The sequence below is a fragment of the Xyrauchen texanus genome, chromosome 1 (assembly GCF_025860055.1).
Source record: "Xyrauchen texanus isolate HMW12.3.18 chromosome 1, RBS_HiC_50CHRs, whole genome shotgun sequence".
Taxonomy (NCBI): domain Eukaryota; kingdom Metazoa; phylum Chordata; class Actinopteri; order Cypriniformes; family Catostomidae; genus Xyrauchen; species Xyrauchen texanus.
In genome coordinates, this window is record NC_068276.1 from 58,523,931 (window position 1) to 58,547,356 (window position 23,426).

Sequence of the window (23,426 nt, forward strand, 5' to 3'; positions counted from 1 at the left end):
AGAAAGTCATATGGGTTAGGAACGTAAAGAGGATGAGTTAATGACAGAATTGTTATTTTTGAGTGAACTCCTTCAGATGTCTTCCTAATATCTATGGATACCACATCTCATTAGTGTCATGCTTTGTGTTGTGTTTTGTTTGATAGGGTAAAGGTCAAGTGCACAGGGTGAGGTATCAAACACCATCTCCTCCAGTGAGCCTGCGACCTCCGACCGCTCCAGAGCTGATGCAGGAGAGTGGAGAGGAGGAAGCCGGCAGAGATCCGGAGGTCTCTGAGCAACAGCAGGTCGCCATGCAGCAGGAAGAGAGAGTTCTGACTGAACAGATTGAAAACTTTCAGAAAGAGAAGTAAGCTGAGTAGCTTTAGCATTTCTAAGCTAGTGGTTGAAATGGGTTTTAATGGCTGAGATAAATGCTGATAAACTTAATACAGTTTAACCGTAGCGAATCAGATATACATGCATTTTCTAAAGTGAAACAAACATATATTTTAACTCAATATTCACTCAAATTGGCATAAACTTCTAAATAAAAAAATAAAACAGCGCTCACTATCCATTGACAAATGTATTAGTAGATTTTGGAGCCAACACAAGGGAATGTTACCACTTGCCGATAATCGCAAAATGGCCAAATATTGCCAATATATTGGTCTGACGCTACTCTGATCACACATAAATTAGCTTGGAAATTAAAGCTGAAGTGTGTAATTTCTGCTCCATTAGCATCACCAAATGTTATTGCAAAAATAATCACTGTTTTCAAATGGATTCCAGAAAACTCCCCCCGTCTTCCATTAGTTGTTCACCGATAGTCCCGACACAAACTCACACCACTGGTTAAGTCTGTCTTGCCATTTCAGGCTGGACAGGCCGCTCAAACAAACAGAAGAATGTTTTTATAGTGCCACATTGATAAACCTTTAGGTGAAATCAACCTACAAATGGTTTACATTTAGTTGACTCTGCATATTAAGCTGGGATATGAAAGGAAACACAAATGCACTTCAGCTTTAAGGTAAAAGGATAAACTAATAATGGGTCTCATTCATGAAACTTTCGTTAGCATATGAGTAAATTGGGAGTAATTTACATGTAATATGAACCTTCCCGAAAACTTTCCTCCGAATTCACAAACGCTGCGTACACCCTAGATTGGTTTGTTAAATGTATGTTATTGAATTTCTAACCTTCTTAAAAAGGGGGCGTGTGCACGTTCATTCACAATTATCATAATCCACGCCCACGAAAAGGCCATATTAGGAAGGCATCAGACTCGTAAGAGGCTCTTTTGTGAATCATCGATAAAAAATGGTTTCGCGTTCTGTAAAGCTTTAGTGTAAAACATGTTCAGTTCACGCTGGCTGGAGGATGTCTACCCCCATTAACCTGGTTCTCGGGTAAATGAGGATGCTAACAGTGATATACCTCCCTTGCAAATGTATGTCATGCCTGAAGAAGATCTTTGACCAAAATGCCATAAACTAATAAGCTACAATAGTGTGCGAGGCTTTTTGTATTTTTTCCCATTGTATTGTGTACAAACCTCCGGCAATGTGTTTATTTATGGGTTTAACAAAATTAACATTAACTGTACGTTATCAGCTGAACGTGATGTACCGATGTCTATTCTGAATTATGAAACCTATATTATAGAGTTCATATCAAATGAAGTAACCGTCCAAACAGTCACGTTAAAGGACATTAAATTCTTTTGAGAAAATCGAGCACAAACCGCATCTTCCCACTACCCCATGTCAAGCACTTCTGCTGAAAAAAGCTCTTGTCTTCTTGAGTTGTTGCCTAGTCACATTGGTAAACAGCTGCTGCTTGTACTCACGTTGATGATGCAGTTGGACCGCGATTCAGACCCAAAACAATTATGAGAACAGAGACCAGCGGGGGAGGAAACAAACTCTGGTTCGGTCCAAGCAATCTAACCAAGTGTGAAACCAAACTTAGTAAATATATGTTGTTTGTTAAAGGGATATTCACCCAAAAAATGTCAATTCTCTCATGATTTACTCACCTGGCGTCCCAGATGTGGATGACATTCTTCTGCAGAACACAACGATTTTTAGAAGAATATCTCCGCTCTGTAGGTCCATACAATGCAAGTGAATGGGTGCCAAAATGTTGAAGCTCCAAAATCCACATAAAGGGAGCATAAAAGTAATCCAAATGAATCCAGTGGTTAAATCCTACAGATCTACAGAAGCAAGATGATAGGTGTGGTCCATATAAGCCATATTTTTTTTATCATAAATTCTCCTCCCTGCCCAGAAGGGGGTGATATGCATGAAGAATGTGAATCAAATGTGAATGTGAATGTTGAAGTGAAAGTGGAGATTGACTGAGCAGGAAGGAGAATTTATAGGAATCTGTTTCTCATCTACAACTGTCACATCGCTTCTGAAGACATGGATTATACCACCACAGTCGTCTGGAGTACTTTTATGTTGCCCTTATGTGGTTTTCTGAGCGTCAAAATGTTGGCACCTATTCACTTGCATTGTATGGACCTACAGAGCTGAATGTTCTTCCAAAACTCTTCATTTGTGGAGATGAAAGAAAAGATGAAAGAAAGTCATACACATCTGGGATGGCATGAGGGTGAGTAAATAATAAGAGCATTTTTATTTTTGGTTGAACTATCCCATTAAGGTTAATTTTACTCATTCAATTATTAGTTAATTTTTTATTTCATGTCTATCAAGATGTAATCGCAGATTGCCCGAAGGAACACAAAATGTTCAGATGTCTTACACACGATTTACACGTGGTCAGGAGCAGGTGTACACTGTGTTCATACCAACTAACATTTTGAAAATACGAATACGAAAATGGGTGTTTCATGAATGAGGCCAAATGAGTGCTTATTCGGAATGGCATACTACCATAGTACTCAACACTATTTGTGCAATATACTTAATAGATACTCTGCACAATATGCTTTATGCATATTTTATTTACACACCATGCAGCATTCATGGAATACCCAGATGATTTACTACAATTGCCAAAATGTGCTGTACACTGTCCAATGTGATGAATAAAAGGAATGATATCAGCCTTGATTTTTAGCATTTCCTCTTTGACTCAAAGACTGCTAAAAATTAAGACATTTTTACTTAAAACTGGATTAGAAATGCAAAATGATCACATTGATCACGAGGTAATTTTCGAGATGCCAGTGACTGAAGTAAACGTGTAACTAAGTGTAGTCATGACAACAATGTTGCTTTGGAAAACTTGAATGATGCTGATCGGTCAACTGCTGCATTCTGTGGTCAGAGCGTCATCCCAGGCAACTGGTTTCCTACTGCTTTCATATATCTTGTGCCACTCCATGTTCACTTACTTATTACAATAAAATAATTTCAACTCAAATGAGTACTTTGCGTCAGATCTTGATGACGCTTTTGGGGGTAATTTTGCAAATAATGACTGGCTGACTGTACATTATCCCTTACATGCTGTATACTGTTTCACATACAGTATTTTGGGAAAATAGTATGCAATGTGCATTAGTAAGCGGTACATTAGCATTTCATTCCAAACAGAAATAAAGCTTGAGTTTTGTTTGATGTTCATCTCTAAAGGGAGGAGTTGACGTTTGAGATGTTGGCTCTGGAGCCGCGAGCCTCAGATGATGAGACGCTGGAGTCGGAGGCCTCTATAGGCACAGCAGACAGTTCTGAAAACCTCAACGTGGACTCTGAGGGAGCCGCCTCGGACTTCTCTGGTGAGTCACTCTGTTTATATGGTATTTGCTCAGTAGTGCTGCAGAGACTACTGTGAAACTAGCCTCCCGAGCTAAAAGCCACTCAATATTTTTCTGTAAGGTGAACTTGTCCTGTCACAAACCTGCTTTAGCTGAACCGTCCGAGTCATTTATCAGACAGATGAAGATAGTTTGACTTTGCTTTATTCTCACTTTCTGCCGTGTGTTTTAGTGAAAGATGCCAGTCTCGATCTACATTGCTGCTCACCGTTTCTCCACTGCTGTTGTTAAAGTAACCGCACCTGGAACACTACATAGCCTAATCAGGCTTCATGCGACACCTCGTGTATATAACGAAGGAGAGAGGCAACACGCACGGAGCAGGAATGAAGCATGTTTGGCGCTTGAGAAAAAGATATAGCGCTGATCGCCTCCGAGTGCTTGTGATGTGTATAGCTCTATTGTTTTGACGCACTGCTCACTAAAACTGTAGAAACGTTAAGATAGGACAACCGTTGTCATTATCTCTCGGTCCAGATGGAAACAAACTGGCATCTGGAATCAAATCGCGTTCAACTAATTGGTGACCCTCCAAAAATGTGCTCCATTCACTTCGATTGTACGTGTCGCACTCTAACCTATATTTTTACGAGTCTAAATTAATTTTTGTGCTAGTCAACATTATTCCACAAATGCTGTCGATTGAGTTTAACTTCAGTATTGACTATTGATCCCGAAATATTTATTTACTGCTACAAATAAGACAGAGGGCCGTCTAAGAAAGCGTGTTTGATACAGCCTTAGTTTGCTCAGCTGTAACTGCACATACAATATTAATAAAATGTAGTGCTTTGTCACGCTACACCATTACTCAATGGTAAAAGTAGCTTGTTAATGGAAAAGCTACTCTGTTTTGAAATCTTCTCAGCTACACTCACATTAATGGAGATATAGTTAAAGGGATAGTTTACCCCCCCAAAAAATACTTCAGATGTATAAAAAAAAGATGTGAATTATTTCATTACTTTGTAAACTTTCTCTTATTCCGGTACTGATCTCCTCTTTCACTCCCAGCAGAGCGAGGCCCAGCACTGGCCTCCTCGAGGCCCAAGAACACAGAGGGCAAAGTTAGACGAGTTCTGCATAAACAGCCTGTATCCCTGGACTCTGTAGACTCATTGTCGTCTCCCTATGTACACCCAGCCACACGAACCCGCAAGTTACGTTTCCGTTCCAAATCGCCTTCGTCAATAAGACTGTATATATCCAGTCCGCCCGACAGCCTGGACCAACCCGAGGAGGATGGAGAGGAAAGACCGCAGTTCACCAGCCGCGGCACTTTCAACCCAGAAAAAGGCAAGCAGCAGCTCCAGGGTGCCAAGAGCTCCCCTCAGAGGTACCGTGAACCTGGTGGAGGCCAGAAGAGGGACCCAGACTTACCGCCCCAACAGATGGTGGTGTACGGCAACAACGAGTTCATGGTATGAAGGTCACAAGGTAACACGTCCATCCCCCCCGCTCGCTCACTCGAGTTCACGTTTGCTGCATTATAGTCCTTAAGTGCCATTTTGCCTTGAAATGAGAGCCCTGGGCTCTGCTGAAAATGCCATTGTCGAATCTGTGGGTGTATATGTGTGTTTTCCGTTCTCGGGAACGCAGAGCAAAGGGAATGCTTTGGAATATTCTCCTCTGGACTTTGGCAACTTCATGACTGTGATTTAGGAGGTCCAAAGGCAAGACAAGGAGGCAAAGCCATTGACAAAGTCAATGATTTAAGCTAAACCATGGGCTGCTTTAACGTTTACAATGTAGAACCATGACAGCAGCATTCGCCACGATGTTTTTGCCCCTGAAGCCTATTTAATAAATTGTATTTACATGGAGTATATAAATCTATATAAATATATTATGTGATGTAAAATTTATAAAGCCAGAGCACCAGTTGACTGCTGGGTTGTTTATTTCATATATTATGGTTTTGTGTGAATGAAGTTTGTGCTGCTTTTTGTGTTGTGCTTGGAGGGAAATGGTGCCATTTAAAGGGACCAAGCGAACTGGTGTTTTAATGCCAGAGGATACCAGTGCCATATGAAGACTCTTCCAAATCGCCAAATAGTGTATTACATTACCTCTAAACAATCATCAACCAAACCATTGTTTGGATTCATTAAGACTCAAATCCATGTTTTCTTACCTGTTTTGTTTGCTCATACCTGCCTCAATCATGTTCTAAGAAACCAGTGTTAATATGCAAAACTGCAGCTACAAGATCACGTTGTTACTTGCATTATTTTAAAAAACGTCATTATCATTTGTCTGGAAAGTCTTTGGATCATTCACACGATGCAAACGTAAAGTTACCCTGCCAGAGGACAACTTGAATATTGCAAACGGTCTCTTTTCTCTGTAGACACTTCTTTTTCAAAGGGCCGTATTCAATTGAGTGTCTTAGTAAAGACCAATCATTAAACTGCTTTATTAGCAGTGTTGCCATGGAAATATCTTGGTTACCATATTTTGACTCTCTCCATCACTAGCTATTGGTGTCTCCATTTAACTGTTCAAGATGCTATCATAATACCTTTCGACATTTAATCGCACAGAATATGTTAAAGATATCTATAATTTAATGTTCACTAGTTAAAATGGTCATTCTTAATATCGGCAAAGCAATAGCTACTAGTGACAATGCTAATCCTTTATATCAATAATTACGTTTGCGCTAGTAAAAATGACATAATTACTCATGCAAATACCCATTCTTTATCAAAATGTCATTTTAACTAGTAAAATGTGTATTTTTTATATCTGTAATTGCGTTTTCACAAGTAGAGTTTCACAATGATCTGCCATTCACTCCTGTTCAAAATGCAATTATGGATATCTGGCATTCATTTCTTTCTCGTTCAAATGACCAATACACAAATCAGCACTTGTACTTTTTAAGTAGTAAAAAAACAATAACTTATATTGATAATCACATTGCAACTAGTGCAAATGTTCCTGATTAATAAATGTATTTAAAAAATGTGAAGTGTAAAAAAGTACAAATGCTCATTTTTAATATCTGTAATTTGTTGTTCTCTAGCGGCAATGTTAATTTCAGATATCTGGACATTTATTTCAGATATCTTGACATTTATTTCACATATCGTTAAATTGAAGAGTAAATAAATTGTAAAAGGCTTACTTACTAGTTAAAATAACATTATAGATATCTGAAATTAACGTCGCCACTAGTGAAAACCAAATTACATTGACGTATTATTGGTTTAATGGTTTATTTTTAGATATAAAAAATAGAGATCATTTTTACTAGTTGTAATTAAATTGTTGATATCTGGAATTATTGATATATTTTTTTATATATTTTATTTTTTCTAGTAAGTACATTTGCTGATATGTGAAATAAATATTTCAATTACCGTAGTAAGAAATTAAATTTAATTGCATTTTTATCAGGCGTGAATGGCAGATCATTCTCAAATGATACGGTACTAGTGAAAATGCAGTTACAGATATAATTAATTACAGATTTTACTAGTTGAAAGTCTATTTTTTATTTAACAAATTGGTATTTCTGCAAATAATGATGAGTATCAAGAATGAACTTTTATACTATTAAAACCTAATGATATAAAAACATCATTTTCACTTGTAGTAATTGCATTGCTGATATCAAGAATTAGCATTTTAACAAGTGAAAATAATTCGATATCTATAATTCGTATCATGCATGCTATTAAATGTCAAACAGGCTCTTGATGATGCTGACTGTGAAATAAACAGAGTCTGACAGTTACTTGCACCATGTAAATATTTTCCAATTCTGTCACTATAATTCCTGCAATAAACAAAAACATCAAGATTAATAATTGTTACTGTCAGTTCAACTGCAGTTATACATGTAACGTCACTCTTTTCAATGTTCGGCATGTGATGGGATTATTAAGTAAGGTCTCTGTGAGTGTATGGGCATATACACATGAAGTCAGAATTATGATTGTTTATTTATATTGTGTTATTTTAGATCTAATTCATTGCTGAAACTGGTCTGGCTTCAGCAGTGTGTTGAACAAATATTTCTTATGAAAGAAAAAATGTCATTGTAAAATAAATTACACATTTTGAACAAATAAGAACTGGTCTGTTAATTGAAGGATTTTTGTGGTACTAACTACTTCATTTTACCACACGCACCCAGGGTTTGTATTCAAAGGGATTCTTGCGGGGAGAACACGAATTACCTGTTTGTCCTTGCACACCTGTAAGAGCTGCTGTCGTAGGCAATGAGCAGCGGCTTGCTTCGCCAACAGAGCGCATCCAGGCTGTCAGAACTGTAATTGTCTGAATAGTTAAACCTGTTTTACTGGATAAGACATAAAGATGCATTATAATTAAAACTGATGATGGATGGTGTTTGTCAGAAAGTAATTATGTAATTTATATTCAATTTAAGTTCTTGCCAGATGCTTTATCAGATCAGTCATGGAAAAAAAAAATATTGTCAGAATCCAAAGTTAATATTAACCTAAAAGATTAATTTGATGCATCATGGAAAAAGGATAGGAAAAGATGGTAATACCGTGGCATTTTGATTAGGGATGCACCAATTTACAAATTTTGGCCGGGGTATCTTGGCGAGTATTGACGCTGACTACCACCCCTGGAGCCGCGAGTTTGAATCCAGGGTGTGCTGAGTGACTCCAGCCAGGTCTCCTAAGCAACCAAATTGGCCCGGTTGCTAGGGAAGGGTAGAGTCACATGGAGTAACCTCCTCGTGGTCGCTATCATTTAGTTCTCGCTCTCGGTGGGGCGCGTGGTGAATAGCGTGAAGCCTCCACATGCACTATGTCTCCGTGGTAACGCGCTCAAGCCACATAAAATGCACGTATTGACGGATATAGACGAGGAGGCAACTGCGATTCGTCCTCCGCCACCCGGATTGAGGCAAGTCACTACGCCACCACGAGGACTTGGAGCGCATTGGGAATTGAGAATTCCAAATTGGGGAGAAAAGGGGAGAAAAAAATAAATAATTTTGGCCGAAAAGATACTAATTTTAACAATATTTTGCCTCCTACCTTATTTTATCATTGGATCACTTTTTGGCTTTTTTGGCAACATTGTACAAAGAGGTACAATTGTATTGTTTAAACAATAATATAAAAATGATTGATATGGGAAAACAAATATTATTTTGCTCTACTAAAACATTTTTGCACTTCTTTCAAGCTCCAAACTTTCAAAACTCACATTTTGCATGACAGAATATTACAAATTTACATTATGCATATGATTTGAAATGCTTTACTTTTTCAGATTTCATTTATTTTGGTAGACTTTTTCTTATATTATATTAACGCCATAACCAACCCTGAATATTCTTAAATGCTTTGAAAAAGCATTTTTTTTCCCCCTCTATAATACAAAGAATATGCTTCTAACATGGATCTATAATAATAATAATGGCGATACCATGATACAAAATACAGTGGTTTCAAAATGCTCTATCAAATTGACATAGAAATGCAATATTGTGATTGCAAAGCTGGGAGGTATTACCGAAGTAACTTTTCAAGGCAAGTCAGTCCACTCGGCTGCCAAATTTGGAACTCAATGGGTAAGCTATTTTCTTCTATCAAAGTCACATAAAAGTACAGTTCCTATCTACTTGAATGGGGAAAGACCGAACCCTCCAAAACAGTTGGTCCAAATATGATTAAAGAACATATTTAAAATCTGACAACATGCCATGGCTCTCTCTCATCCACATGACACATGTAAGGTCTCAAATGTAATCCACATCAGTACTCAAATCAGTATTGATTTTATTGAGTTTGCGCAGAGCTGCCAAAAGGCACTTAAGAGCAGACAATGAGATCACGCATGCGCAGTGAGATGTGCGCGCTCAGGTAATTTCTCAAGCAGCAGCACACCTGTGTTTCACTTCAAGACACGATGTCTGGATTAGTCAACAACCCCTTTGCCGAGCCAGTTGATGTCAATCCTTTAAAGGTAAACATCGCTTTAATTGTCATTAATTGTTTGGTAATATATCAAATGTTTTGGATTGTCTAATACATTTTCACAATCATTAGAATTAAAATTTCGTGTCCTGGTGTTTATTATTAATATAACAGATTCATTTATTCATGGATTTTGATTCCAGTGAAAAAACTTGCTGTACACAAAGCTGTAGGCACGCACCTTCCTCCGGGCAGTCTAGCAGCTAATATATAATATATATAGGCCTATGTTTGTGTATAGTCTAGCACTATTATATATTACAAAAAAAGATCGTGATTATGTAGGACTATTCATGCTCAGCTTAGCGCTCCATTTGATCCATATTATTCTATTTTATTCAATACATTTTTAGGGTGATGACGATATAAAATATGACGACAGACATTAGAAGCTTCATTCTAAAACCTCAATAGAAGTTTCGAATGTAAATATGACATGACATTTGGTACAGTCTAACGGTCAGAATGACCACTATGGCCATTCTAGTAGGCTAGTTATATAATTCCGTAGTTCTCGTGTTAAATGCAAGTACAAGTACAAGTCTATTGCTTGATTAGTGTCCTTTGGCAGATCAAAGCGTGTCTCAGCCATGACAGTATTACAAATGTCATAGACAGTAATGTCTTTGTATTGAAGGCCAAGTTTAAAATATATCTCTATAAATTCATGCGCATCCATGCTCTCAGTATCTTTGAGTAAATGAATGATGGCAATGACGCTAATCGGAAAAGAGCTATACACACACCGGAAACTGTAACGCGTGCGCGACGCTGATAGCTGCGGCGCACGCTGAAAGTATCTCGTCGCACGCGAAGTCTCGTGCGACGCGAAAGTTTCTCGTACGACGCTGAGTAGTTGCCGCGCGACGCGAAAGTATCTCGTGCGCGACGCGAAGTATCTCGTGCGCGACGCCATAGTTTCGTCGTGCGACGCGATAGTTGCTCGTGCGACGCGAAAGTTTCTCGTGCGCGACGCTGAAGTTTCTCGTGCGACGCGATAAGTTTCTCGTGCGCGACGCGAAATTCTCTTAGATTTTTTTTGCACAGGTCACTTCGGGGCTCCGTACTACGGCCAAAAGTGTGGAATAATGTACACATTTTGCTCTTATGGAAAGAAATTAGTACTTTTATTCACCAAAGTGTCTTTCAACTGATCACAATGTGTCAGTCATATACAATATAGTCAGGACATTAATAACGTGAAAAATTACTATTACAATTTGAAAGAAAATTTTCAGAACTACTTAAACTACTTCAAAGAGTTTTCATTAAAAAAATCCTTCACATGCAACAATGACAGTTTTGCAGATCCTTGTTATTCTAGCTGCCAGTTTGTCCAGATACTCAGGTGACCTTTCACCCCACACTTCCTGTAGCACTTGCCATAGATGTGGCTGTCTTGTTGGGCACTTCACGCACCTTACAGTCTAACTGATCCCACAAAAGCTCAATGGGGTTTAGATCCATAACACTCTTTTCTGTTGTCCAATGTCTGTGTTTCTTTGCCCTCTCGAACCTTTTCATTTTGTTTTGTCCTGCACCCCTGAGTCTTCTCTTTACTGTTGCACATGAAACTGGTGTTGAGCAGGTAGAATTCAATGAAGCTGTCAGCGGAGGACATGTGAGGCGTCAATTTCTCAAACTAGAGACTCTGATGTACTTATCCTCTTGTTTAGTTGCACATCTGGTCTTCCACATGTCTTTCTGTCCTTGTTAGATCCAGTTGTGCTTTGTCTTTGAAGACAGTAGTTACACCTTTGTATGAAATCTTCAATTTCAAGCATTTTGTAGTCTTCATTCCTCAAACCAATGATCGACTGATGAGTTTCTAGAGAAAGCGGTTTCTTTTTTACCATTTTTGACCTAATATTGACCGTAAGACAAGCCAGTCTATTGTATACTGTAGCAACTCAAAAACAAACACAAATACAAGGTTAAGCTTCATTTAATGATCCAAATATCTTTCAGCTGTGTTTGATATAATGACAAGTGATTTTCTACCAAATTAGCAATTTATCATGATTACTCAAGGATAAGGTGTTGGAGTGATGCTGCTGTCTAGATTTGATCAAAAATGACTTTTTTCAAATATATCATGCTGTTTTTCCACATCTGTAATGTCCTGACTATAGTTTGTGATCATTTGAATGCCACTTTGATTAATTAAAGTACCAATTTCCTTCCAAAACAGCAAAATCTGAACATTATTCTTAACTTTGGGCCACCAGTGTTTTTATATATAGGCCTATATATATATATAATTTTTTTGTGGATTTCCCGATGTTGATACTGAATTTGCACTTTTCAGAGAGCTAATAAGTGTAATTGTGTAAAATAGGCACATAATATCGTAATATTTATCACAGCCCCTGAATCAAATCGTATCATAGCAGACTTTGAGGTATTAGCAAACATTGGATCGCTGGCCAAGAGTATCGCTTCGAGATCGTATCGTGATGAAACTGCCGATTTACACCCCCTAGACAAAAAGTCCTGTGCCAATTCTATTGTTTAGGTAATAGAATTAAAAGTTGAAACCTTTTCAAAATGAATCAAATAAAATCCTTCTGGACAAATTGAAATTCCCGAACTTTAGTTAATTTCTTCAGAAATTCTGTTTAGTTTCCATAGGAACTTATTTGAATCTTGGAGGATTCCTTTTGGATTTATCACAGATTGTCAAATAGAAATTCCAATAGAATTCTCATTAGAATTCTTTGAGGATTGAAATTTTTTTTTTTTTTACTGGAACATTTTAAAGCTGTCTGTGTTCTGTATTGATCACATGCAAAGAGTTTGAAATGAATTGTCATTGAAGGATGGACGTACCATACCCATCTCAGCCGCATCTCAACCAGCAGTTCTCCAGACCACAGTGGAGCCCAGTCCTCAGGTTAGTACCGCCTTGATTAATGCTGATGCTGAACTGTATATCACACACAATGGGCCTTATTCATGAAACACGTGCAGAACCAGTTTTTGAATATTTACTTTAATGGGACAATTTTCGTAAGGATGGATTCATGAAAGATTTACACACAACAAACGTATTCTGCACGTGTTTCATGAATAAAGCCAAATATGTCTGTCTTTTTAAATGAGAGATATAAAGGTACATACAGTAAAGCAGCATTTGTGTGGTCTCTCTATCAGGCCAGTGTAGCTGCAGGACAGGCTGAGCTCCTCCGTCAGCAAGCAGAACTTGAAAAGAAGGCCGCGGAGCTGGAGCGTAAAGAACAAGAGCTTCGGGATCGAGCTCCAACGCACGGTGAGCCGCAATCATCCTCCACATTCACGCACGGGAATATAACTGAGCTAATTCTACAAATCTTTCTGCTGAGGTCTGTTATACAGATGACATGATGGACAACTGTTTGTTTACAGGCAAAGAAAACAACTGGCCTCCATTGCCGAGGTTTTTCCCGATAAAACCTTGCTTCTATCAAGATTTTAATGAGGAAATTCCTGTAGAATATCAGAGGGTTTGCAAGATGATGTACTACCTTTGGATGTGTAAGTGAATGCATGTTCAACGAAACAAACATTTATTCCCTCAGTGGGAGTAGGGCACACTTTTGAAGGAATATTCCGGATTCAATGCAAGTTCAGCTCAATCGGTGGCATTTCTGGCATAATTTTGACTACCACAAAATACATTTTGACTTGTCCCTCTATTTTCTTATAAAAAAAAAAAAAAGCATAAATCTGGGGCACTTACAATGGAAGTGAATGGGGCAAATCCGTTAACGTTAAAATACTCAATGTTTTAGAAGTATAGCCACAAGACGTGAACAATATGCATGTTAACATGATTTTAGTGTAAGAAATTCGCTTGCAATTATCAAAAAAAATGTGTGCAACTTTTTTTGCCATGACTTCGTAATGCGTAAACCCTAAAACGACTGTAAAAAGAACGCTTTAAACAACGTTACGGTTCAAATAATACACAGTGATTTAACAGAAGAATTAATGTAAGAACATTTCTGCCTTTTTAAACCCTCCAAAAATTGACCCCATTCACTTCCATTGTAAGTGTCTCACTGTAAGCTATATTTTTGGGGTTGTTTGTTTTACAAGAAAGTCAAAAATAATTAAACATAGATGTTTGTGGTAATCAACAATATGCCAAAAAGGCTGTCGATTGAGCTTAACTTCTACTGAACCCAGAATATATATTTTTTTAACTAAGTCTGTTTGAAGTTTTATATGCTACATTTATGTATGAGTATGACCTCATTACGATCTTTAACTCTACGCATGTTTTCTCGAATGTAGTAGTGTCATCCTGGAACAGTATTCGATGCATGCAGAACATTTGAATACTGTGCCTATTGCATACTCAAAGTAGTACAATTTGTGCTATTCTGAACTTACCCCAATTCTTCATAAACGTTCATGACTATGTAAGTGCAGATATTAAGGCACTTATTTGAACTTGTTTCACAGATCACAGTGTTACGCTGTTTCTCAATCTGTTGGCGTGTCTGGCGTACTTCATTGTATCTTCTCAGAACGGAGTGGACTTTGGACTTTCAATCCTGTGGTTTATTTTGTTTACTCCTCCTGCGCTCCTCTGCTGGTACCGACCCGGATACAAGGTGTTTCAGTGAGATACATCTGAGTGAATCTAATGAAAGTGAACCTTCACCCTAGGAGGGAGGGAGGGAGGGAGAGAGAGAGAGAGAGAGAGAGAGAGAGAGAGAGAGAGAGAGAGAGAGAGAGAGAGAGAGTGAGAGAGAGAGAGAGTGAGAGAGTGAGTGAGTGAGTGAGTGAGTGAGTGAGTGAGTGAGTGAGTGAGTGAGTGAGTGAGTGAGTGAGTGAGTGAGTGAGTGAGTGAGTGAGTGAGTGAGTGAGTGAGTGAGTGAGTGTCGGTGGGTGGAGCGGTTAGCGCGCTGCGCTACGAACCTGGCGACCCGAGTTTGAGTCCTGCTCATAGCCAACACCAGTGACGATTATCTGAACCGGTCCCGGGCCTCCCCTAGGTAGACTCAGCCTAAAATGAGTACCTGGTGCGGTGTGTAAACATCACCACTGGGGAGACAAAGGCGGTCGGTGGTGGTGCTGGCCACCCACCCCCTCGTGCACCGTTCCGGCCTTCATAGGTGCTCGCTAACAGCACTTGCCCCTACAGTCTGTTAAGGCTAAATGGGGGATCTTTGTCTTTTGTGTGTGTGTGTGAGAAACTTCTGTTTTTGTTTATTCACATTCTTCATGTATATCACCCCCTACTGGGCAGGGTGGAGAATTTATGATAAACAAAAATTACTTAAATATTGATCTGTTTGTCACTCACACCTGTCATATTGTGTCTGAACACATGGATTAAACCACTGGAGTTAAATGGATTCATGTTATGCTCCCTTTATGTAAATTTGGTACCTGTTCACTTGCATTGTATGGACCTACAGAGCTGAGATATTCCTCTAAAAACTGTAATTTGTGTTCTGCTGATGAAAAGACGTCACACACATCTGGGATGCCAGGAGGGTGAGTAAATGATGAATATTCATTTTTGGTTGAACTATCCCTTTTAAAATCATAGTTCTGCTGTCATCTGATACTTTGGATAGTGGTTAAGTCACAACTTAACCACAACTAAAGACTATATTTAAATGTGTTGATTGCAAAACTCAGTATGAAAGTGTCCTACAAAAGTAATGCGTGTAATGATTGTCTTCTAGTGGTTGGATCACAGCCATCACTATGCTCAGTACTAATATAGCAGTGTCTGTGTTTATGATGGTGGTAGCTGGTTTCTTCACTGTCAACGCTGTGCTCTCAGTCGTCTTACTGAAAATGGTAAGTCTGTTTAAGTGTAGCACCATGTCTTCATTGCAAGAGAGGTGCTGAATGCAACAAAACCACTTAAGTTTCTATTCATTTGTGTCTTTGGTGAAGCCATTTCAACTAAATACTGTGTGTATTGCAGGTTTTATTGCATGGGTTCATAGTTGCATGATAGTTTATTCTGTAGTGAGCATATATGGTTGTACATGCTTTCATTTTTCATTGTGTGCATGCTTCCTTGGCAACTTTGGAAAAGTTATCGTTACCTTGTAAAATAGTTGTTTAACTCAAACTGATGCTGTGCAGTTTAGCTATATCTCTCGTGCTATTTAAGCATGCTGTGATTTAGATATTATAGACCGCAAAGTTTCACATGCACACTGTCTTTTCAGGTTCATTCCAAGTATAGGCGGACTGGTGCGAGCTTCCAGAAAGCTCAGGACGAGTTTTCACAGGGTGTCATTTCTAACCGAACCGTTCAGACTGCGGCAGCTTCGGCTGCATCTTCAGCTGTACAGGGAGCCTTCCGTTAGCACCCACAGATACCGCCGTTTCATTACAACATTATTCCAAAAACTTCCGGCAAACTCGGGTGCAATACATTCATTTGGTACTGAAAATACAGGACTGTGAAATAGTTTTACCTGGCTGTAAATTGGTGAGAAAATGAGTTGGTTATCAGGATATAGGCTGTCCTTTCCTCCTATATTCATTTTAAATGAACAAAGGCAATACTAGTTGTGGTTTTATGCACAAGTTATGTATAATGAAAGTGTCTCGAAGGCACGGTCTCTGTTGGTCGAATTGTAATTAACATTGAAATGAATATGTAGTTGTTGGGTTAATGGTAAATGGTCTGCACTTATATAGCGCTTTTTTCTAACCTCAGAGGTTACCAAAGCACTTTACACTGTGTCCCATTCACACACACATTCATACACCAATGGCGGCAGAGCTGCCATGCAAGGCGCTAGCCTAAGTTGGGAGCAACTTGGGGTTCAGTGTCTTGCCCAAGGACACTTCGGCATGTGGAGTCATGTGGGCCGGGATTTGAACCGCCAACCCTGCGATTAGCAGCCGACCCGCTCTACCACCTGAGCCACAGCCGCCCTGTGTTAATGTTGAGTCAGTATATGTTAATATACCCCCGTCCCCACCCCATCCCCGGTATGCATTTAAAAACCTTTTAGTGACGTTTGTGAGCTGTAGCGTTGCATATCGTTTATCATTGAAATGATTCTGCACTGTCATTATATCCTAGATAAATTGAACCGTATTCGGCTGATATTCCAGCAATGCTACTACAACATTTGAAGAAAGGCATTTTCAAGTAGGACGCTTTCTTTTAGCTTTTGAGATCAATCATGGGGATGTTGGTGGCCCTGCTTTAATAGTTGTCAATTGTATTGATAATAACTCTGTTTTTAAATCATAGTACTGTGGTGATAATGTGCTCATCTTTTTGTTACTTTGTTACAGTCTTGTTGAACTGATGTGATGGTTTTTCAGTGTTCTCAACTACGAACAAAAATGTTTTTAAATTATAGATGCCTTTTTTGCTGTTGTTGTCGTGTGTGGGCTGCTAACTGTTTTTGACTATTTAATTAAATTGAATAATTACATTTTATATTGTTTATGTGGTCCATTGCTTCCTTTGTATGTACAACTTGTGAAATACATTTCCAAGTTTAAGTATATAAGCACTGGTAAGATTTTCTCTATATTTTGATTTGCAAAATGTGTGTAGTGCACAAAGTAATGACAAGACAATCAGATATTCAAGCCATATATATATATATATATATATGTCTAAGTGCTGAGATAAATCATGCCCTACACAACAGATGCCAGCAGAGGGCAATGTTGGACTTATTGGATTATTCCAAAAATGACCATTTTAGAAAAACGAGACTATCCAGTAAGACTGCATGATTATGGTAAAGATCATAATTGTAATTTTGATCAATTGGATTGACATTGACGTGAATCACTCCTTTTGGAGTAGTCTAATTTACTGTCCACAGCTAACTTTAAAATAAAAGATGCCCAATTTCGTGGAAAACATCAGCAGATACCTGTAACATATGAGTTCAGGGAAGTAAAGATCGTGTTGACTGGACAAGTGGTTCTGGTTCATTTTGGGTCCCACCCGGTTGTCAGGCTTTGCTGAGCTTCTGATTTACAATTAGCCAATAAGACTTTGATCATTTTTGTCCCGCCTGGATGCTCTTCTCTATATGATTATTAGAGTTCTCACATGGGCAGGAAAAATGGCGATGGCTAATAATAGAGCGCAACAGTGCCCGCCCAAATTTTCATCCGCTTTTGTTCCGAAAAGGATTTTTCCTTAGCAACTTTTCCAAGCGAGCAAGGCACTAATGCATTTGACTGCTGTCATTTACTTATAAGGTCTAAGGAAATGTCAGCAGTTGGAAATTTCACGAAAGCAGACGGGTCTCCAACAATAGCATGTAGCTTTAAACACCCCCTGCCTTTCTTCCTAAATTGGATTTATAAGTGACTGACAATGCCCAGGGACAGATGGGATGAAAATGCATCCCTTTATATCGACATGGAATATGTAACTATTCATTCACAGCCTCAAATAACACATTTCATTTCAACACAGCCCAATCGTTAAGCAACAAAACCTCTAAAGGAATGGAATTAAGCAATATCTTTTAATAGAAACGAGTAATCATTTATGCAGAGCCTTTCCCCTGGATGACTGATTTACAAAAAGGGCCTTTTAATATTGTATTAGAGATATTAAGTGACATCAGATGAAATGCTGACATTTGCTGCAGCTCATTACAAAGACTCAGATTTGTAGACTGATTCGCAAGATTTGATTATTTTAAGCTAAACTAGCCTTGAGAATAGAGATACAGCTCAATTAATCTTATAATAAAAAATGGCATAAAGCAATACACAATAGAAAGGTGTTACAATAGTGCAGAAGTGATATCAAACATGATAATCTTTCCCAAAAAGAAAGGTATTGTAGAAATAACCATATTTTGTGAAAAATGTCTAATATCTAAACCAAGAAAACATGTCTGTGTCTATTGGACAGACAGCGAATCACAGAATTACAAGGCTAAACAAAGACTCAACAAACAATATATTATTACAATGGTAAGATAAAAAAAACAACATCCATAACAAGATGAATGAAGCAAAACAACAAAACTGAATGATTTCTGCAAAACACATCAGATGGATCCTTGATGAATGAAGTAAATGTAAATTATCACACAAAAATGGTATATTAGATGCAAATGTGTTACCTGAGTAAAGCCTGTAGATTTCCTGAATCTGATATTTTAAAAAAATGAAACCTGAAAGATGATGATGCACACAAAATAAACTAGTTTCTTTACATAGGTTTGGTTTAGTTCCATGATCACCTATTCAGAGAAGCAACATATTGTTTATTATTCCAATAAAGCTATTCTGTTCTGTATTAGAAAGCCGAGTCAAATATCTGAGGGAACTAATCAAAATGCATGGGAAAATATTAAAATATGCATGCTATGTTGACTAATGCAGCAATATACAAATGCATCTAAAGGTTGACGATTAGTATTCATGTAGCCTATTCCAAAAAGCCAAAAAACATCCCTATAAGCAAACATGTACCTAATGTAATATTTAATGTACATTTGAAATAGAATAAATATTTGTACAGTTATACAAGCTCAATACATTTAAGCTCGGTCAACAACGCTTGTGGTAATGCTGAATACAAGAAAATATCATTTCGACCAGTCCCTTGTTTATTTAAAAAATAAAGGAAAGAAAATAAAAAATAGGTGTTACAGTAAAGTGAATGGGGCCAGTGCATGAACATAAAAATGTACATTCACGCATTTGGCAGACGCTTTTATCCAAAGCGACTTACAGTGCACTTATTACAGGGACAATCCCCTAGAGCAACCTGGAGTTAAGTGCCTTGCTCAAGGACACAATGGTGGTGGCTGTGGGGCTTGAACCAGCAACCTTCTGATTACCCGTTATGTGATTTAGACCACTACACCACCACCACTCCGTACACTAAAATACAGTTTTAAAAGTATAGCCACAAGAAAACTTTATACACGTTAACATGATTTTAATGTATCAATTCACGTACTAATCTTATCTGTGTAAAGTTACAATTTATCAAATATTATAACTTTGTTATTATGACGACGTAATGTCAGTAAACCCTGTAATCAATAATAATGTCTTGTGGTTATACTTTTGAAATGGTGTTTATTTTAATATTTCTGCATGGCCCCATTCACTTCCATCATAAATGCGAAACTATTTTTTCAAGCTGTCATGACATGAAGAATCAACTTAGATCATCTTCTAACATAGATGTCATTGTACTATAAAGGCATACAGTAAGTTTCAGAACTCAAAACTTCCCTGTGACATCACAGATTGTGATGTCACACTGTGGTAGACATTTGCATAAGACCGCCTTCACAATAACACATCAATGCCTACTTTACTGAATTACTTCCGTAACCCCGCCCAGTAGTGGTGAGCAGTGATATGGCAGGTCAGTCAAGAGCAGAGAGCCAATCATAACAGTGGGCGTATACTGTTAAGTCTTAAATTAGTAGCAGCAGCAAAACAGAGCATTTCTGAAAGAGGGTCAGAATAAGGGTGGATAATCACGTTTACAAATAAATGACTTTTTTAAATGACTTTTAATATTATTATTAATATAAGTGAACCTCATGGAACATATATTTTTCTTTTCTCCCCAATGCGCTCTTAGTCCTCGTGGTGGCGTAGTGACCCGCCTCAATCCGGGTGGCGGAAGACGAATCTCAGTTGCCTCCGCGTCAGAGACCGTCAATCCGTGCATTTTATCACGTGGCTTGTTGAGCATGTTACCGCGGAGACCTAGTGCGTGTGAAGGCTTCACGCTATTCTCCGTGGCATCCACGCGCACCAACGAGAGTGAGAACCACATTATAGCGACCACGAGGAGGTTACCCCATGTGACTATCCTCCCTAGCAACCGGGCCAATCGGTTGCTAAGGAGACCTGGCTGGAGTCACTCGGCACACCCTGGATTCAAACTTGCGACTCCAGGTGTGGTAGTCGGCATCAATATTCGCTGAGCTACCCAGGCTCCCCCTCATGGAACATATTAAAATAATAATTTCAAAAAAGTTTCATGACCCTATTAAATAAATAAGGGATGAGTCGAAATTCGTTTTTGTAGTGATCGACATTATAACACAAACATTGTTAATTTATCTTAACTTGTATTGAACCTGGAACATTCCATTAAACTGATGTCTATGTTGTTGGCAACAGCTGTGTCCCTTATTATACACCGTACGCATACAATACTGTGAGGAAAAGAGAAGAAACATTTTAAGACTGCATTATAAAAGGAATCATGTGACCGTTTATAAAAGCAGACATTGATAATTGATAAAGACATATTCTCTATAGGGGATGCAATTCCAAAGTGGTAGTTCATTGAGTGCCTTGGCTTGGTAATTATTTTGTTTATTATTTAGTAATCCAAACAGTAACCAAATATAGACATGTAACATTGTCTGTGTATAGAATTCAAGTACCAGTCAGTCAACACTAGACTCATTAAGGCGCTTACCGCCTCCTTTAGCACCAATTTTGCAGCACCAGGTACTTAATTCTGGTTTGACCGCTTTCTTGCTATCAGCTGCAATAAATAGAAAGCATTGCTAAAATCTTGACTTGCAGTTACATGGAAATGCATGCATGGAGGGCTGCTGTAATCTCACTATCAATGGAGGAAAAAGTGTCTGATTAAACAGCGCAAAATGGCCACTAATTTGAAAATAACCGTGTTGAGCTGCGGCGCTCTGACTCTTCAACCAAAAATGAAAATTCTGTTATCACCTCAATACACTTTGGGCCAGGTTTGACGTCAATGACATCAACCATCATCTCAAGTGTCAGTGACGTCAAACCATGTCTTGAAAGCATCATATTTGAATGGTTTGCATGTGTGAATGAGATTAAAGTGAAAATTAACAGTGAACAAAAAAGCTATCATGTGGCTTCAGTAAAGTTGGAATAAAATGCATAAGTTGCATAGACTGCTTTTATTGCACTTATTCGCTTTCAAATGCAACTTAGTCTCATAGAATGAACAAAAATTGTGCAAACTTGAGTTTTACGTGCCATGTTCTGCATTTTGCTGCAGTTTCCTGGTGAAATGAACACTGTTCATTTAATGTGCTTCATAAAATGTGTTTTTTCATGTCGCATTTGCTTCGAGTACACTATCCGTTAGGTTTAGGCGTTAGTTATGTGTAAGGATGTCTGTTATGTGTCTAACTCTCATTTGATTTTAGATCACTATTTGTTAGTTTTAGGTTAGGTCGGTGCATTTTAACCTCCATATAACATTCACCGCATTACCCTAGTCTGATTACGACACCATTTCACTCGCTTTTGGCGCCCCCCGCTGGAAATGTTACTGGTAAACTGCAGGGAAATGTGTAATGAAGCACATCATTTAGTTGTGCACAAATGTTGCCATGGTCACGTAATTTTCACAAGATCAGGCTGGGGAAAGGAGGACATACTATTCCATATCTTTTGTATTCCATGGAAAATGTCGGAGAGGTTTGGAACAACATGAGAATCAGTAAATCATGACAGAATTTTCACTTTGGATGAACCGTTCCTTTAAATTACCTGCAGAGTTCAAAGTTTCTGTATATCCATAAAATGACCAGCAACTGTTCAACAGAAACACTCTTGGCACAAAAGTTTAACTAGTAACTACTGAGATGGCAAGATAGACCAATCTACCTGGTTTAATAATATGTATATTAATATTGTATAATAATAATAATAATGTATAAAATATAAATAAACATGCAATTTAAGCACCATTTATGTGTTACAGGAATGCTTGGTATTAAAGTTCAACTCAATTAGCATGGAAAATAATTTTGACTCGTCAGTTACTATAGCAACAAGCATTGCATTTACAGAAGTACACTTACAATGGAAGTCTATGGGGCAATGCATTATGGAGAGTTTAAAAGAAGACATTTGCAGCTTGTATTTTGTTAAAGCACTTATTAATACCTTTGATGTTTTAAGTCGACAACTGGTCTGGGACTTAAAGTCTCCGATTGCTGTGTGTGCCCGTTGCCGATGGTTGCATAATGTGTATTTAAATGTTTTTTGTGTAGAGTCCTGTAGACTTCCACTCCAAGTGCCTGTCTCAGATGCTGTCAGACCAGATTGGTGTGGATTGGTCCATAGCTACTTTGAGTAATAGCCGGTACCAATCTGTGCTTGAAATGTGTTCCATGGCCGAGAGCAGTCGTCCAACGATCCCCCTGTGTCTCAGCGGCGTGTGGTGCGTTGACTGCCCCGTGAGCGCAGACCGCAGGTCTTACAGCACTGTGAACGGACTGAAGGCAGCTGACATCGGCCAAGCCACTGAAGGGTCTGACAGAAGCGAAATGTCAAATGGTCACGTAAACACAACTGACCTGAAAGACACAACAAGAGAAAGAGAACAAACATGAGAGACACTGGAGTGAGATTAGCTGTGCATTCGTGTTCACACTTACAGCATTTGCCTTTAAGCCAGATAACACATTACAGGAGCACTAACACCTCGGCATGAGTAGCGACAACCGATAGACAAAAATGGTTTTCTTAGAGGAATGTTCTGGGTTCAGTTAGCAGCATTTGTGGCATCATGTCAACAGCATTTATTGTTGATCAAACTTGAGCTCCGAGTCAAAAAATAACAGCCAGGTTTTTCCCATTGGAACGTTTTTTCCCCTGGAAGCAATGACAATTTGCCATCTTTTGCACAAATTGCTGCATCAATGTGGCGTGGCATGGAGGCAATCAGCCTG

At 38.5% G+C, this 23,426-nt stretch overlaps 2 protein-coding genes and 1 pseudogene across 2 annotated transcripts in view; 2 read left to right on the top strand and 1 right to left on the bottom strand.

The window, feature by feature from the left end:
• LOC127644872 (unconventional myosin-IXAa-like) overlaps positions 1–7,855 on the top strand; it is a 198,124-nt gene extending 190,269 nt beyond the window's left edge. Inside the window, exons 42-44 of the mRNA XM_052128281.1 lie at positions 147–349; positions 3,603–3,745; positions 4,802–7,855. Coding sequence (XP_051984241.1) covers positions 147–349; positions 3,603–3,745; positions 4,802–5,211 — 756 coding nt within the window. The 3' untranslated portion in view covers positions 5,212–7,855. The remainder of the gene's footprint in view (positions 1–146; positions 350–3,602; positions 3,746–4,801) is intronic.
• A 1,830-nt stretch (positions 7,856–9,685) lies between these two features.
• LOC127645613 (secretory carrier-associated membrane protein 2-like) lies at positions 9,686–16,073 on the top strand (annotated as a pseudogene).
• Positions 16,074–18,222: 2,149 nt separating this feature from the next.
• Positions 18,223–23,426, bottom strand: part of LOC127645622 (A disintegrin and metalloproteinase with thrombospondin motifs 7-like) — a gene marked incomplete at its 5' end in the record, with an annotated part of 80,250 nt that continues 75,046 nt past the window's right edge. Inside the window, one exon of the mRNA XM_052129293.1 lies at positions 18,223–23,051. Coding sequence (XP_051985253.1) covers positions 22,903–23,051 — 149 coding nt within the window. The remainder of the gene's footprint in view (positions 23,052–23,426) is intronic.